General features: G+C 44.4%; 1 protein-coding gene across 5 annotated transcripts in view; it reads left to right on the top strand.

Moving 5' to 3' along the window:
* The window catches only part of dapk3 (death-associated protein kinase 3), a 41,091-nt gene extending 25,065 nt beyond the window's left edge, over positions 1–16,026 (top strand). For all 5 annotated transcript variants that reach the window (XM_068016598.1, XM_068016596.1, XM_068016601.1 and 2 more), the window contains 4 exons: positions 173–199; positions 9,827–9,979; positions 10,597–10,642; positions 11,818–16,026. In XM_068016598.1, coding sequence (XP_067872699.1) covers positions 173–199; positions 9,827–9,979; positions 10,597–10,642; positions 11,818–12,360 — 769 coding nt within the window. In that variant the 3' untranslated portion in view covers positions 12,361–16,026. The remainder of the gene's footprint in view (positions 1–172; positions 200–9,826; positions 9,980–10,596; positions 10,643–11,817) is intronic.
* Positions 16,027–18,122: the final 2,096 nt, after the last annotated feature.

Genomic DNA, 18,122 nt, shown 5'->3' with positions numbered 1-18,122 from the left:
ACTTTGTTGTTTTGGTGCCATTTGCAGGGACTTGGCTTGTATTTAAGTTGATTTTATTATTGATTTTACTTCTGTGCTTTACACTAGCTTAGTACTGACTATACAATTTTATTGAGTTACGATTTGCAAAGCTTCCTAGAGCTCAGCAATATCTTTTTTTTTTCAATTGCAGGAGCATTGGTGTGATCACCTATATTCTGTAAGTATGCCTGTGCTACTTTTTCATGTCTGAACTCCTGAAGAGTCTAGTGTGGTTCAGTCTATATTTCCTGTTGATTATAAGTGATCTAGTTGTGTCTTGTCAAAGCACATTGTTTGCAGGCAATTGAAAAAATTACAGATTCATTTCTGTTGATGCAGTATTTTAGGAGCCCCTGATCATGACATGTACCCAAGGTAAATTTTTGGTTTTGTGCTGATTTTTTTTTTTCACCCCCACATCCTCCCCTGAAAGGCATTTGTTCCATAAGCGCCAGCACCCTCTTGTACTTTACTCAAGTCACCATTCTTACATATAAGCAGAGGTTTGTTTCCTCCCCACGCTCTGCTGCAATTACCTCCCCTAACTCTGCCGTGCACACTCTCCCTTCCCCTCTCACCTCCACCCCGCCTTCTCTTCCCCTGGTGCCCCCGCTCCCCCTTCCCCCTCTCTCTCGTGCATCACCATCCGGCGCACGCGCCTCTCTCCCTACTCCCGTGCCTCCCTTCTCTTTTTCTGTCTGTTTCTTCGCCACCCCTGTAATCTCTTTAATCCTGAAGTATCACAGCCAGGCTTCGTCTTGTCCACACCCAACCTCACAAGCAAGCACTTGCCAGCAGGCGTCACTGAATGGTGGCCAGGAGCACTAACCTGGTTGGTTTTGTTTTTCCTTCCCTTCCTAGCCCAGGGCTGCTGAATCCAATGACAGTGGCCAATTATTAACCTTGTCTGCATCAGCTAACTCAGCACAAAGCTGACATCAAATTGGGACCTTTTATTCTGTATGTTTTAAGTGCTAACTATGGGATGCCTTGGTCTACTAGACCACCAGGATCTTCCAGTCATAGATCAGGTATTAGGTCCAATTTTCCTGTGTGAAGTGCCCATAAGTACCTACTTGGGTGTAGTGTAGCCCCGTATACGCTTGCAAGCATATTTCCTGAGCATGGGCGGAAAGCAGCTCTTTCAAACAGGTAGGAACATTTAAATGAAATGTTTGATACAGTAGTAATGTCAAAACAATAATGTAAAATGGTTCCTTCTCTTCGGGTATTGTCTCTCTTCCTTTCAACCATCCGAAAACACACCCTTGCCTCCTTGGTCCTTGCAAACTACTGCCTCATTTCCAGTCCCTGAAAGGGCCCTGACCCTAGCCGAGTCCCTTCCTGAACGCTTAGTACTCCTGCAGTCCCTAGGCAAATGTCCAGGTTGTCCACTGTTGTAACAGGGCCCCTGCAGTTTACTAAAGGGTGCTGAGGGCAATGCTCATGGTCCCTTCACTGGACGGACAAGCTTTTTTCTGGCTGATCCCTGGCCTGAATGCTACCCTGACCATGTCTCAAGCTCTTAAGACGTGGTCTTCCATTAGAGCCCAGGGAGTTGTACCGCTAATGGCGTTCCTCAAATTGGTCTTAGCTCCGGGCGAATCTGCTTAAGAAAGACATGCTTAAAGGGGGTTTGGTCAAACCCTGCAGCTGGGGCCGGTGGAGGCAGTCCTTGTGACAAAATATAAAAACAATACAGCCATCGAGTAAAGGCTTCAAGATGCTCCTCAGGTCCCTGTTTACAAGTTTTAATTTTACCACTAACTCAAATGGAGTAGTGTGTTCAGTTCTGGGCACCGCACTTTAGGAAGGATGTGAAGGCATTAGAGAGGGTGCAGAAAAGACTCATGAGAATGGTTCCATAGGGCGGCGCAGTGGTTAGCACTGCAGCCTCACCGCTCCAGGGACCCGGGTTTGATTCTGGGTACTGCCTGTGTGGAGTTTGCAAGTTGTCCCTGTGTCTGCGTGGGTTTTCTCCGGGTGCTCCGGTTTCCTCCCACAAGCCAAAAGACTTGCAGGTTGATAGGTAAATTGGCCATTATAAATTGTCACTAGTATAGATAGGTGGTAGGGAAATATAGGGACAGGTGGGGATGTTTGGTAGGAATATGGGATTAGTGTAGGATTAGTATAAATGGGTGGTTGATGGTCGGCACAGACTCGGTGGGCCGAAGGGCCTGTTTCAGTGCTGTATCTCTAATCTAATCTAACTTCCATCTTGTCAATACCTAATTCTCTAAAGATGATATGCACAACATCATCTACCTGCTGCTGTTTGTTATTAGGGCGGAGACTCATTTTAAAACTGGAATCACAGGCTGCGAGGATGATCCTTTTCAGATGCTCCCCCTTTAACTCTGGATGTCCAAATTTAAAATATTGACACTGGGTGAAAAACATGATAGGGCATGTGTCTGATTTAATGTGACCTAACTCGTGAACACAAGCTTGCAACTCATTAGGGGTTAGTATGCTAGAGGTACATCTATAACCAGTCACCCCACCCTGGGAATTTATATCCCATCATGTCTGAACTGCTGCCAGGAGCTGATTCTAAAGGAGGTGGAATATATGTTTCTGAAGGAGGGAAACTGTCTCATGAGTCCCCCCAGTCATTTGCATTTCCAGGGTCCTTTACACCCTCAATTGGTTCCTGAGACCAATTGGTTACAGCTGACACGGTTACCTGCTGGCTTCCCAATTTTCTCATTTTCAATCTCAGCTTTACACATGGATTGGCCAGCTTCTCTATGGGATTGTTTAGTGGTTTCCTGGACTGCTTCCCTCGCATCCTCCAGGTCCTGTTTAAAGGTTACATTTTCCCTCTGACATTGTTTTAGAGACTGTTTGTTCTCTTGTAGCTCGTGCATTGCACTTCCCGCCTGCAGAGTTATACTGTGTTGTTGTAAGACAGCAGATGACTGGGCTGCGTCCATTTCTAAGACCTGGACCTGTCCTTTTAACTTTTAAATCTTTTTTTAAAAACTATACTCCTGTCCCTTTGGGCACAGTAAAGAGCTGGAACCATTCTCATGAGTCTTTTCTGCACCCTCTCTAATGCCTTCACATCCTTCCTAAAGTGCGGTGCCCAGAACTGAACACACTACTCCATTTGAGGCTGAACTACTGTTTTATACAGGTTTATCAGTTTTGATGGTAGGTCATCAATGTGAAATGTTAACTCTGCTTTTCTCTCCACAAATGCTGCCTGACCTGAGTATTTCCAGCATTTTCTGTTTCGCATAACTTCCTTGTTATATTCTGTGCCCCTATTTATAAAGGCTGCATTTGCTGGCAGTGCACCAGTAGGTGGCACAATACTGACACATAAGCAAATACAGCCCCATCCAGTGAAACGTCACTGTATGCAACTCTCTGGCACCTGCCAGTAATAAAGATGGCGCAGCTCAAAATGTCAGAGGAAGCGAATAGAACTTAAACGTCCTCAGTGGCTGTGATCGGATCGCCGCTTCCATACCCCCCCAGACAGTTCCCTGCTCCCTCCACAGTTGCCGCTTCTCCTTCCCTGCCAGGGGAAGGTGGGGAGTGGGGGGGGGGGGGGGGGGGGGTGGGTGGGGAGAGAGAGAGAGAGTAACACGATAAGCAGAGGAGGACTGTGAGTGGGAGGTAGATAGAGGGAACAGATCGAAAGAGACTGTGGGTATGGGAGGGAACACCGAAGAGGTCTCACACAGTCTGCCCAGCAGGTAACCCCTTCTCTTAACAAGGGGTTACTGCGAGCCTTCCTCCAGGCTGTCCGTGAAAGCAAAGATCAGGTTGGCTGGCCACAGAAACCCTGCTGCAAATGACCAAAAACACCCGGGCAGAATGTCCACTGCCGGTGCATGAGCTAATATGGAGCTAAGCTGAGCACCAGGCCAGCAGAGGTATCAAACTCTAGGGATCAGCGAGGGAGTGTGTGTGTGGTGGGGAACATAGACTGTGAGGTTGCAAAGTGGGGCTGCTGAGTGCGAGTTTTTTATTCATTCGTGGAATGTGGGCGTCGTTGGCTAAGCCAGCATTTATTGCCCATCCCTAATTGCCCTTGAGAAGGTGGTAGTGAGCTGCCTTCTTGAACCGCTGCAGTCCTTGGGGTGTAAGTACACCAACAGTGCTGTTAGGGAGTTCCAGGATTTTGACCCAGCAGCAGTGAAGGAACAGCGATTATAGTTCCAAGTCAGGACTGTGTGTGTCTTGGAGGGGAACCTGCAGGTGGTGGTGTTCCCATGCATCTGCTGCCCTTGTCCTTCTAGGTGGTAGAGGTCGTGGGTTTGGAAGGTGCTGTCGAAGGAGCCTTGGTGAGTTGCTACAGTGCATCTTGTATGTAGTACACACTGCTACCACTGTGCATCGGTTTGAAGGTAGTGGATGGGGTGCCAATCAAGCTGGCTGCTTTGTCCTGGATGATGTCGAGCTTCTTGAGTGTTGTTGGAGCTGCACCCATCCAGGCAAGTGGAGAGTATTCCATCATACTCCTGACTTGTGCCTTGTAGATGGTGGACAGGCATTGGGGAGTCGGGAGGTGAGTTACTCGCTGCAGGATTCCTAGCCTCTGACCTGCTCTTATAGCCACAATATTTATATGGCTGGTCCAGTTCAGTTTCTGGTCAATGGTAACCCCCAGGATGTTGATAGTGGGGGATTCAGTGATAATGCAATTGAACATCAAGAGGAGATGGTTGGATTCTCTTCTTTGTGATGGTCATTGCCTGGCACGTGGGTGGCGCAAATGTTACTTGCCACTTATCAGCCCAAGCCTGGATGTTGTCCAGGTCTTGCTGCATCTGGACACTGTCTGCTTCAGTATCTGAGGAGTCACGAATGGTGCTGAACATCCTCATTTCTGACTTTATGTTGGAGGGAAGGTCATCGATGAAGCAGTTGAAAATGGTTGGGCCTAGGACACGACCCTGAGGGACTTCTGCATTGATCTCCTGGGACTGAGATGATTGACCGCCAACAACCTCAACCATCTTCCTTTGTGCTAGGTATGACGCCAACCAGCAGAGTTTTCCCCCTGATTCCCATCGACTCCAGTCTTGCTAGGCTCCTTGATGCCTTACTCTGTCAAATGCTGCCTTGATGTGAAGGACAATCATACTCGCCTCACCTCTGGAGTTCAGCTGTTTTGTCCATGTTTGAACCAAGGCTGTAATGAGGTCAGGAGCAGCGTGGCCCTGGTGGAACACAAACTGAGCGTCACTGAGCAGGTTATTGCTGAGCAAATGCCGTTTGATAGCACTGTGGACCACCCCTTCCATCACTTTGCTAATGATCGGGAGTAAACTGATAGGACGGCAATTGGCCGGGTTGGATGTGTCCTGCTTTTTGTGCACAGGACATACCTGGGCAATTGTCCACGTTGCTGGGTATATCCCAGTGTTGTAGCTGTACTGGAACAGCTTGGCTAGGGATGGGGCTAGTTCTGGAGCACAGGTCTTCAGTACTATTGCTGGAATGTTGTCAGGGCCTGTAGCTTTTGCAGTATCCAGTGCCGTCAGCCGTTTCTTGATAACACATGGAATGAATCGGATTGGCTGAAGACTGGCATCTGTGATGCAGGGGACCTCAGGAGGAGGCCGAGATGGATCATCCACTCAGCACTTCTGGCTGAAGATGGATGCAGATGCTTCAGCCTTGTCTTTTGCACTGATGTGCTGGGCTCCCCCATCATTGAGGATGGGGATACTTGTGGAGCCTCCTCCTCTTGTCAGTTGTTTAATTGTCTACCACCATTCATGACTGGATGTGGCAGGACTGCAGAGCTTAGATCTGATTCATTGGTTATGGGATCGCTTAGCTTAGTCTTTTGCATGCTGCTCCTGCTATTTGGTATGCTAGTAGTTCTGTGCTGTAGCTTCACCAGGCTGATACCTCATCTTTAGGTATGCCTGGTGCTGCTAACATTATCCTGCACCATCACCTGGTACAGACGGTAGCCGCACTTGTTAACTTTGTACGTTCCGTCCATGAACAGCAGTTCAGGAAAGGCCTGCAGGTGGGCCTTCATGGCCAGTGTAATGAAGGCAATGTCGAGGATGTGGTTGCCTTGCAGGCCAACCCGCACCATGGCCCCGTCCTGCTGTATCTTCAGTGTATTGCAGAGTGTATCCATGTTGCCATTTCCTGTTTTGAGCAGAGTCTTTACATTTCTGATGTCACTCAGGGTCATGGTCCTATGAATGAACACTGGGTGTAATCCTTCAGCTGCTTGTTTCCGTCCTGTAGCTTGACCAACTCTTCTACCTTCTGCCTTTCATCCTGGTTCATTTGCTGTCTCCTTGCATAGAAGTGGAAACATTCTGGATCCAGAATATGACCAATATGGGGCGGCGCAGTGGTTAGCACCGCAGCCTCACAGCTCCAGTGACCCGGATACAGTTCTGAGTACTGCCTGTGTGGAGTTTGCAAGTTCTCCCTGTGCCTGCGTGGGTTTCCGCTGGGTGCTCTGGTTTCCTCCCACAGCCAAAGACTTTCAGGTTGATAGGTAAATTGGCCATTGTAAATTGCCCCTAGTATAGGTAGGTGGTAGGAGAATGGTGGGGATGTGGTAGGGAATATGGGATTAATGTAGGAATAGTATAAATGGGTGGTTGTTGGTCGGCACAGACTCGGTGGACCGAAGGGCCTGTTTCAGTGCTGTATCTCTCTATGACTCTATGATAGTCGGAGTTGACACACAGTCTGTTCTTGATTGCATCGAATTTCCCAGTGATGAAGGCCTCAACCCAGGGCACGATAGCTGAAAAGTTGCATGGAAATTCAATGAACATGTCCAAGTTCCTCAAGCCATCAGCAAAACCTCAACCATCCCTAGGTGTGTGGATGCCAACAGTTTACATGCACACTATGCTGTGCAGAGGTGGTCGTGCTATGGCCACCCATCTCCAGTGGTCATGGTTCACCATCCATTGCTCCATCCAGGAGGTGACAAAGAAGGCACTCCGTAGAAACTTGAGAAATGAAATTGATCACAGGAGGGGGCGGCATACATGTGGCTTAGTGGGCACAGCATGTCACTGCTGCAAAGCTTACCTTACCTCAGTGCGCATCTGGTAAATGAGCACGCCCTGCTAATCATGCTGGTATATGCCTGTCATTCTGGCATCACGGCACAGCATTACAGGGCTGACGCTACACAACTGGAAATGTACCAATAGCAGCACCTCCCTCTGATTTGGTCTCACCCCAGTGGAACAGATGTGTGGCTGCCCATAGCGGACACAACACAGCCTCACCAAGGCATACTTAAAGTGGCTGGGAATTTCGATTGGCTGTCTCTCTTGTTCTCCCCCTCAAGCATATGGGTGCTTACTTTCTTAAATAGACTCCACGTTGCCTGTAAACACAACATCAAAGTGCAATTAAACAGCATTGTTAACACAGTAGAACATAAGGCACATTACGGGAGGTGCCTGATCCAGTTTACTGCTGAAATTGTCATAACTCTCGAATCCCAGGGTTGTGAAAGTGGCAAGGAACTGCTCTGTTGAATCTATTGAAGTAGCCATCATTGACGTTTGCAGTTCAGGAAGGCTATTAATGGTTTATATGGGAAACGGGATGAGAGATACAGAAGGCACTCTCTAGAAACTTAAGAGAAATGAAATTGACCATAGCGCTAGGTTCCTAGTCATGAAACAAACATGGATTTTGTGGAAGGGGGGATGGGAATGCAGTGGATGGAAATCGACACACGGGGTATGGGCAGTGTAGCCTCAACAAGTTAATTCTCAATAAAGCTAACATTTATGTACTAGGCATGGCTAGGTGATGCTAGCTATTGAAGGCAGAACAACTTCAGCAATGGCTGCGGCGGATGGCAATGGATTTCAATGTAGTGTACTGGAGTACACTGGCCTGCTCCACACAGCCCCAGACAATGGAAATGGATTTCAGCGCAGTGTACTGGAGCAAACTATATCGGATCAACTCTCCTTCACGCAATCTTGAAGGGAAAATCTCCTGTGGAAATGCATGAAAAGCTGAACTATGGCTGCAAGGAAAATCTCTGGAAATCTGTTTTCCAAAACTTGCATGTGCGAACTGCTTTCAGAAACTTGCGCCGGAGGCTGACACATGCTCGTCCTTTCACATGATTATGTACCAGCACATGATGACACATTTGCACGCATGCGTGAATTAGTCCTGGCAAGCTGGGTTCTGACGTTGGCTGCGCATGCGTAGCATCATACTGGCAAGAAGAAAGCGTCCTGCGCATGTGCGCAGTTCAAAACTCAGTGATGTCAGCGCTTGGCTGCGTTGTCAGGAGACACTCCGATTTATAAAGCCCAGGGTCTCGTATGCTTTGTTAGCCGCTTTCTCAACCCGCCCTGCAACCCTCAATGATTTGTGCACCTATACCCTCAGTTTCCTCTGCTCCTGTACCCCCCCCTTTAGATTTGTACCCTTTATTTTATTATGCCTCTCCTCATTCCTCCCATCAAAATAAATCATTTCAAACTTTTCTGCATCAAATTTCATCTGCCCATTTCCACCAGCCTGTCTATGTCCTCTTGAAGGTTATCACTAACCTCCTCATAGTTCACAATACTTCCAAGATTTGTGTCATCTGCAAATTTTGAAATTGTGCCCTGTACATACAAGACTGCGCGGTTAATATATATCAAGAAGTGCAGGGGTCCCCAACACCGACCCCGGGGAATCCCACTATAGCTATATCTTCCTCCAGTCTGAAAAACAACCGTTTACAACTTCTCTCTGTTTCCTGTCACTCAGCCAATGCTGCTACTGATCCTTGAATTCCATGGACGCTAACTTTGTTAACTCAGTAATAACGTATCTAGAAATATTGAGATGTTGTTTAATAATAAAGCCTGTTAGAAATTGGAGGGTTAAGAATGTGCTGACATACCACGGAAGATTACAGGTGACAAATGTAAAAGACTGCAAATGTTGGAAATCTGAAATAAAAACAGAAAATGCTGGAAGTACTCAACATCTGTGAAGAAAAACAAAGTTAATGTTTGAAGACTATGAACTTTCATCAGAATTGGAAAAAGTTAAGAGATGTAATAAGTTTTAAACAAGTAGTGAGGTAGGAAAAGGTGGGAGGAGAGGAAAGGGCAAAAGCAAAGGTCTGTAATAGAATGGAAGGCAGGAGAGATTAAATGACAAAAGGGATCATGGTGCAAGGCAAAAGAGATGGTAATGAGACATGTAAAGAAACAAAAGATGGGTCTCTGAGCTATAAATGGCAACAGCAGAATCCTTACTGATAACCACTCCTATTTTTTGGACAGCAGCTATGATCTGAAGTTGTTGAACTCATTGAGCTTGGCAGGCTTGTGCTAGTTCAAGATGAGCTTAAAGAAAGGCATGTTTACTTGTTACTTTGCCATGCAAACAGGAAATGCTGTCTTTGCCAAACATGTCTTGTAATCCTCAAAGCTGAGCACTATTTATGGGCTGTAGTATGCTGAACGCAACTAAGGGTGTGGTTCTGAACTGAGTTATGTCATATTAAGGTGAATGTAGATAATGGTGTGCTAATGTTGAGTAGTTGTACTGCCTGTGATGATTAATTAGCAAGTGTACTCCATTCCTGCTGATTGCTGAACTATGGCTTATATGATTCTGGTAGAAATGTAATTCTTTTTCTATTTTTCTAAGAAAAATAGCACCTAATGAAAAATCTCCCCTTTTTTCAGATTAATTGAGATAAATATGGTCTAAAGTTGCACCTCGATTAAAAATATATATATTTTTGGCTGAAGAAGCAGCCAGTTGAAAGATGATGCTGGTAAATACTTACTGACAAATGTCTTTCTCCCATCACCAGTTTGAGCGGTGCTTCCCCATTCCTTGGTGAAACCAAACAAGAAACCTTAACAAACATTTCTGCCGTGAACTACGACTTTGATGAGGAGTATTTCATTAACACCAGTGAGCTGGCGAAAGATTTCATCCGCAGGCTTCTAGTGAAAGACCCAAAGTAAGAATTATCTTTGTCAAATTAACAGTCGTAGCAAGATGTAAGAATTAAATCTACCTGTACTGAGGTCGAAGGGACACTTGTTTACCATTAGGTTTAAGATTTACTTCTTCCAAAATTGTTTGTCAAGCTTGTCTGTCTCCCACTTCTAGTCCGTGAGATCTGTCTGTGCAGTCCAAAAGTGAAGTGAATATTGTCACCACCTCCCCACTCTCCAAACTTACCTCCTTGCAACTCAGAATAGACCAGGTATTCACATAGTTGAGCATTGGCTTAGTTTGAATCCAGAGATACTGGTTGCTTAAATTCATCTCAGTTACACAACTTTTATTAGTTGTGAGCTGTGCTAGTAGTTGAAGTTCAGGCAAAGCTTCACACCCCCCGTTCACCTGGACTGAATCAAGCGTTGTGCTGACAAGTGAAGGGGGGGGTTTGACGTTGGCTGGACCCATGAAAATACTGATCGTACAGCCTAACCCCCTGCACCTGACAGGCAGAGAAACCCTGAATAGAAATCTGGCTGAGAGAAGGAAAATAGGGGAGAAAAAAATAAATGGAGGAGACTTGACCATCCAGCAGTGGTAATTTCATATCTTTTGCTTTTTTTTCCCTTTTAGGAAGAGAATGACCATTGGTGACAGTCTAGAGCACCCATGGATTAAGGTAACCTTATTTATGCTGTCATCCTACATCAGTCCAAAAATCTCCTTTTAACATAGATGTTCCAACATCATCTATAGGGCAGGTAACCTACGCCCCCTACTTGTGCTGTTTCTAACCAGCTATCATTAGGTGCCTATGGGTGACAATGGGCTAATGTTTCCCACTTTCCCTTTGTGCTCAATCTTTGCTCAAGTAATGATTCATCCTGTAACACTGTATAGTGTGTGTTTGAGATGAGCAGACATCTTGAAGGCTTGTAGGGCTGGAGGAGGTTACAGAGATAGGGAGGGGCAAGGCCCTAGGAGGTAACCGTGCAGGACTTGCGCATGGGGTGATGGTTGAACAGGACTTGGTGTGAGTTAAGAGAGAGGCAGCTCAAGTTTAAATATGGTGCAAGATTGGAGGACAGCCTGGACAGTATTGGAGTAGTCCGGTCTAAAGGTATGTGGGGTATCCACAGTAGGTTCAGTGCTGTTGAGTACATTAACTGCAGCATTGCAGGTCTTCTCTAACTTAATTTGGCTTTCATTAACAGGGGGATTGAGTTTAAGAGCCGCGAGGTTATGCTGCAGCTCTATAACGCCCTGGTTCGACCACACTTGGAATATTGTGTTCAGTTCTGGTCGCCTCATTATAGGAAGGATGTGGAAGCTTCAGAGAGGGTACAGAGGAGATTTACCAGGATGCTGCCTGGACTGGAGGGCATGTCCTACGAAGAAAGATTGAGGGAGCTAGGGCTTTTCTCATTGGAGCGAAGAAGGATGAGAGGTGACTTGATAGAGGGGTACAAGATGATGAGAGGCATAGATAGAGTGGATAGCCAGAGACTTTTTCCCAGGGTGGAAAGGGCTATCACCAGGGGGCATAATTTTAAGGTGATTGGAGGAAGGTTTCGGGGAGATGTCAGAGGTAGGTTCTTTACACAGAGAGTGGTGGGTGCGTGGAATGCGCTGCCAGCGGTGGTAGTAGAAGTCGATACATTAGGGGCATTTAAGCGACTCTTGGATAGGTACATGGATGATAGTAGAATGAAGGGTAGGTAGTTAGTTTGATCTTAGAGTAGGTTAAAGGTTCGGCACAACATTGTGGGCCGAAGGGCCTGTACTGTGCTGTGCTATGTTCTATATTCAAGCAAACAGAATAACATCTATTCCTTTTATCTCCACCCTGTAAAGGTGATTAAGAGAAGAAATGTGAGACGCGAGGATAATGGCAAGAAGCCAGAGCGTCGTAGACTGAAGACAACACGCCTCAAGGAATACACAATCAAGTCGCACTCGAGCATGCCTCCAAACAATACCTATGTTAACTTTGAGAGATTCTCCAAAGTCCTCGAAGAAATCAATGCAGTGGATGAAAGCATTCAGGAGTTGGTGAAAAACAAGAAGTCCTTCAAGGAGGACATTGATGCGCTCGTTTCCATTTATGATGAGAAGGAATCTTGGTACAAAGAAGAGAACGATAGCATCAGCCAGGACCTCGGGCACATTAAGAATGAGATGCGCAAAACAGAAACCCTGAGAAAACAGGCACAAGATGAAGTTAAATCAACTATGCTGTCCACCAGCATCCTGAAACGGAAGTACAACAGGCTAGAAAACCGTTATGATGCACTGGCTGCAGAACTGAAATGGGTCGAGGAGCTCCTGAGGTCTGTAGAGCAGGAGCGAATGCAAGGCGGGGTTGGCGATGATAGCCGACTTGGAGGAATGCGCTAGGTCCTATTTTGCTGAAGAATTTTGAGAAACTGTGTGCAAGCCAGTTCATTAGTTGGAAGGCAGCCAAATTGGATTAGATAGCTTTGGAGTTTCTTCAGCCATTACCTACGAACTCCAGCGTTTTCAGAACCAATTCCATTTTTCTTTGTCGTGTATCTAAGTTTGGCTGACTGCCAAATGTAAATGAAATTCCAGTTTGAAAACACCATGAAAGGATGATGACCTTCCAGTGGATTATCTATCCCACAAACTCTGCATGCTGCTGTTGACATTGTCTCTGTTGTGTTTCTCTGGTGAGCCTAGCTTACTTCCAATAACCAGAGACCATTGTGATTCCAGGGGGCATTGTCATGCTTAGTATGGGCACCTCAGTATTTGGGGGTTGAGGGGGGTTGAGTTGCTCTGAAGGAGGTCCTTTCATTTGTTCTGGATAACTCTTACCCCCACACCCCATCCTCACCTTATTTATCTGTTGGGATTATTGAACCGAACAAGATTATTTTATTTTAAACGCATTCTTAGCACTTAAAGGCAAATGTTGTTCTGATTTCACCACTTTTACTTTTGCTGCAAGTATTTGGGTCTTTTGATGAAGGAAATGTAACTGCATCTATGATCAGCTAATCTAAATGGGTGACTGGATTTCCCTGTCAGATCCGAGGCTTGTGAAGTGTAGCTGTTTCCCAGTAATTGGAGTGTAATTCACTTAATGTGAAACAGATAAGACAATATTCTATTTAACATGAGTTGTGACATTCAGTAGAGAAATTGTGAAATTTCACCATTTTTTTTAAAACCTTACCTGCAATTACAGCTGAAGCAGTGTAGTTAATGGAACTGGAATATGACTAGATGTGCTATCCTTTAACCTTCCTTGTTGGAGAATTCCGTTATCTAGTAATGTCAGTCTGCTCAATCGTCCTTGTCTTACACATGGCTAAATGGGTCACTATTCCAGTCGGGAGAGTAAAGCTGTAGAAATTCTCATTTGACTTATTGCTACCTCCATGATTGCAGATTGGTGTCATGGATGTTGGAGGAGAGAGCACAAATGCATGAATTGTACATCTGGGTGATGGGGGTGGGGTGGTAAATCTGAAATGTTTCTCTGTACTTTAAATTGTAAATTCAGGTCTAATTCTCAATGATGGGTCCAAGGACAAATCTAGTTCAAAGGGCAGCTCTCCTTCATTTTCTTTGAAACACAATGCCATAATATGAGTTTAGGATTTGGGTATATTTAGATGGTGTGACCCATTTCTTACCTGCAAGAAGCCCCACTGAATCTCTGATTTGGTTACGCTGCTGTAATGAGGACATGGAGTTGGTGTTCAGGAAGAATGAGATTAAATGGACCTTCATTTGAATCTAGCTTGGGAAATGCTCGTATTTGTTTTAAAGGCCGTATGTTGGCATCGTGGAATCATACATGTTCGATATGTGCATATTAATGTACATTGTTCCTGTATTTTAGGTAGAGGAGGAATAAAAGTATTGGGGATTGAATTGCAAGTCCAGCTGCCTTTATACGTATATTGTATTACAGAATTGGTATTAGTGTGATCCCTTGCTCTCTGAAACTGGGCATTATTTTAATGCCACAAACTAAGGCTTTGAACTGGCACCAGAACAGAGTGGCAAGTGGATATCTGATTTCAGGCTGAAACAATCCTTCCATTTGTCCTGTTAATGAACATTCCACAAATTATTGAACCAGTTTCCGTACCTCCTGCAAAATGGCTGTTAACGTCCCTAAACAATTTCTGTAATTCCTTCTTAATTTAAGCCTGTTAAAATTTTACTCAGCAAAATCAGTCATCCATTGCTTATTGGCAGATCTATTGGCGAACCTTGAGCCACAGGTCCCAGTAATTGTGGGGATTTCACCTCCTGGAGCTCTCCTGAACCTGATTGACATCTTGGGTTCAACTGTAGCTGCATCTGTCCCTTGCAAACCTGCCCCACCCCCAACAGAGGTAGTTACAGATATGTAAAATGGCCCTGGCTCGTCAGGAAATAACTATAATGTCACAGAGTACCAGACGATTATGTCCCGCTGTGTAATGGGGATGGGCTTCAGTTAGAAGATTTTCTTGCACCAGCTCATGGCTGAAGGTGCATATCGGAAGCTCATGGAGTGCAGTTTTCCTCTTTATTCGATGAGCGATCCAGCTAAACAAGTTTGTAATAGATTTACATATCATCTGGTAACTTAGCCAAGGTTCTGTTATAAGGCACTGAATTAGAATTACCTCCCTGTAAATAGAAGCTGATGTTTACGATGACTGTACGTGTCATGTACTGGAGGGTCCACTGCAGGCAGTGATGGCTACTGCATAAATCTTCTCTAACTACCAAGGGTAACGAGGCCTGCTCCCTGCCTCTCTTTCCCCTCTCCCCACCACCCCCTCCCCCCAATCTCTTGTAGCATTTGGGGAAAAGGTATTTTGTGCACATTAACATCCTTAGTTTCATACAACAATCATAGTCTTAATATTTGAATTTTATTGCCTGCTTAAAATGGCACAAACTCATTTTGGTTCATTTTTGTTTGTTTGAACTTGTGTTTTGTTCAGACAGTTTTATTAGTTATGGCAACAAAGATTTACTTAATTCAATACATGGTATATACAACATAGAAATATGCCATTAGCCCAGCAAGTCTCTGCTGGTGTTTATGCTCCACACTGGCCTCCTCCCACCCTCATCTAAACCTATCAACATATCCTCTATTCCTTTCTCCCTCATGTACTTATCTAACTCTCCTTTATGCTATTTTCCTCAATCACTCAACAGGGTAGTGAGTTCTACTTGCTGAACTTGGAAACTGAGCTTCTAACTGAAAGGGATTCATGTTGGGTTTTATTTCTATAGAAAAAGCATCATTTGAGGGAAAAATGAAAAGTCTGCCATTTATATAATACATGTATGTAGGAGCTGCAGTCAGGCCAGGTTAAAACTTTGGTCTGCTCTTCCCATTTTGATTCCAGAATTGAAAGCCCTACAAATGTGTATGTGGTCCCCACTATGGGAGGGGAAGTAAGCACCTGCAATGCAGTCCAGACCTGTGTTTGGCTGCTTGTTCTAGTTGGGTTCTTCACTTGGTTATTGCTTTCTATGAATTACTTGGGATGGTGCAGCTAAACTCACCAGCATATTATTTAAAGGAACACTCCAGTTCTATTGGAGAAATCATTTTTATTATATTAAAAACGTACTTTAAGCTTTAAACACATCCAGCACTCGTTTAACAGAAAGTTGGAAATACTGTGAGATAACTGAAAGACACCAATTATAAGTGTGTGGGGGATTGGGGGGCCTGTGTTGGGGAGATGATGATTTGGGTCTGTCTTATATTTATCAAGTATTTAGGTTCGACCTAAACATCATTGTGGTTCAGCTCCTGTTTGCCCATACATTTGATGAATGTTTACTGTACTGCCACACCTTTCTACATAAGGTGCATGTATTAAAACCATTTTCCCAATATACATTTTCCTTGTTTTTTGTAAACTTCATAGCAAAACAATTATTGTATTATCTATCTTCATATACTTATGTAATATGGTATTAGAGAAAGTATTGACATTTTATAACTGATGTTTAAAGTGATCAATAAGGTCTGTTTGATACTTTAACATTTATAATAAACTTAAATGAAATGGTGCTATTTTTATTTATTGGTTCTGTGTGTGTGTGTCTACCAATGCTTTAACTGTCACTGATCTACAGAAATCCTTTCTTTTAGCATCAACAATCCCTCCCATAAGCGGACTTTGCATCCCCTACAATCTGCCCATTGACTGGATCTTATAACATTGATTTCCTGCCGCATGTACTGGACACTATGATCTTGCATGTGTTCCCCTGCCTTTCTGGGAGGTGGACTGATGAACACTCTAGAGAGAAGAAGCCAACTGTGAACCAACGAACTGATTTGTTTTACATGAAATATATGAATTAACGGAATATAATTTTGACAGTGGGATACACCTATTTCCTATTGCTTCTTTACCATAAAATATTCGCCCTTTCCTTTGTTTTGGGCTAAACTCATTAGTATTTCCTGAGGTAAACAGCACTGGCCTTTTCTCTTAGAGGGTATATGACCATATCTTAGCCTGGTGTGTCTTGGGCTCCATATGGCTGACTGGAGAATAAAATTTCTCTGCCTCAGACTGACTTTTCCAGTGAGATAAAGGTTGATCTCTGACCTCCCACCTCAGCTCCTTGTTGAGGATTGGCTCACTAAGCTGCAAATCAGAATTATGACCTTAACGAGAAGTTTCTCTTCTGGTATGAGAGCTCATACTAACAAATGTTGTTCCATAAAACCTCTTCCTGCTGTAGTGAATTTAGGTGCATTAAGGATGCAAACTAGATGGGCTAAAAATTGCTAAGAGAAAGTGCAAGAAAGGCTGGCTGTACTTAAAGTTGATAAGTCACCAGGACCAGATGGGATGCATTTGAGGATGCTGAGGGAATTAAGGGTGGAAATTATGGAAGCACTGGCCATAACCTTCCAAGCCTCCTTAGATACAGGGGTGGTTCCAGAGGACTGGAAAATTGCAAATGTTGCACCCTTGTTCAAAATCTGGTGCAAGGATAAACCCAGCATCTACAGGCCAGTCTGTTTAACCTCGGCGATAGGAAAGCTTTTTAGAAATGATAATTTTGTCCTGCATTAAGTCACTTAGATAAGAGTGGATTAATTAAGGAAAGTCAACATGGATGTGTACATGGACTTACAAAAGGCATTTGATAAAGTACCACATATCAGACTTGTCAGCAAAGTTGAAGCCCATGGAATAAAAAGGGACAGTGGCAGCATGGATATGAATTTGGCTGACTGACAGCTAACAGTAGGGGTGAATAGTTTTTCGGACTAGAACAAAGTATACGACTGTGTTCCCTAGGGCTTTGTACTAGGGCCACTGCTTTTCTTGATATTAAGTTACTGACTTAGACCTGGGTGTACAGGGGACAATGTCAAAATTTGCAGTTGAGACATAACTTGGAAGTATTGTGAACTGAGGAGAATAGTGATGGACTTCAAGAGGACATAGACTGGTGGAATGGGTGGACATATGACACATGAAATTTAATGCAGAGAATTGCAAAGTGATAAGTTTTGGTAGGAAGGCGGAGGAGAGGCAATATAAAACAAAGGGGTTGCAGTAGTACAGAGAGTTGATGGTATAGGTGCACAAATTATTGAAGGTGGCAGGAGGCAGTTTTGAGAGTATTTAAAAAGGCATAAGGGATCCTAAGCTTTACAAGTAGAGGCATACAGTACAAAAGCAAGGAAGTTACAATGAACCTTTATAAAACACTAGTTCGGCCTCAACTGAAGTAGTGTGTCCAATTCTAGGCACTTCACTTTAGGAATGATGCGAAGGCAGGACTGCAGAAAAGATTTATGAATGGTTCCTAGGGATGAACTTCAGTAACATCGATCAATTGGAGAAGCTGTGGGTGTTCTCCTTGGAGAAGAAAAAGCTGAGTTGATTTGATAGAGGTGTTCAAAATTATGAACATATGAATTAGGAGCAGGAGTAGGCCACTCGGTTCCTCGAGCCTGTTCTGTCATTCAACAAGATCATGGCTGATCTGATTGTAACCTCAACCCCACATTCCTGCCTACCCCTGATGACCTTTCACCCCCTTGCTTATCAAGAATCTATCAACCTTAAAAATATTCAGAGAATTTGCTTCCACTGCCTCTTGAGGAAGAGAATTCCAAAGACTCACGACCCTCAGAG

Source organism: Heterodontus francisci, chromosome 36 (genome assembly GCF_036365525.1).
Source record: "Heterodontus francisci isolate sHetFra1 chromosome 36, sHetFra1.hap1, whole genome shotgun sequence".
NCBI classification, from domain to species: domain Eukaryota; kingdom Metazoa; phylum Chordata; class Chondrichthyes; order Heterodontiformes; family Heterodontidae; genus Heterodontus; species Heterodontus francisci.
The sequence above is the reverse complement of the archived record's forward strand: the minus strand, read 5'-3'. Positions and strand labels throughout refer to the sequence as shown.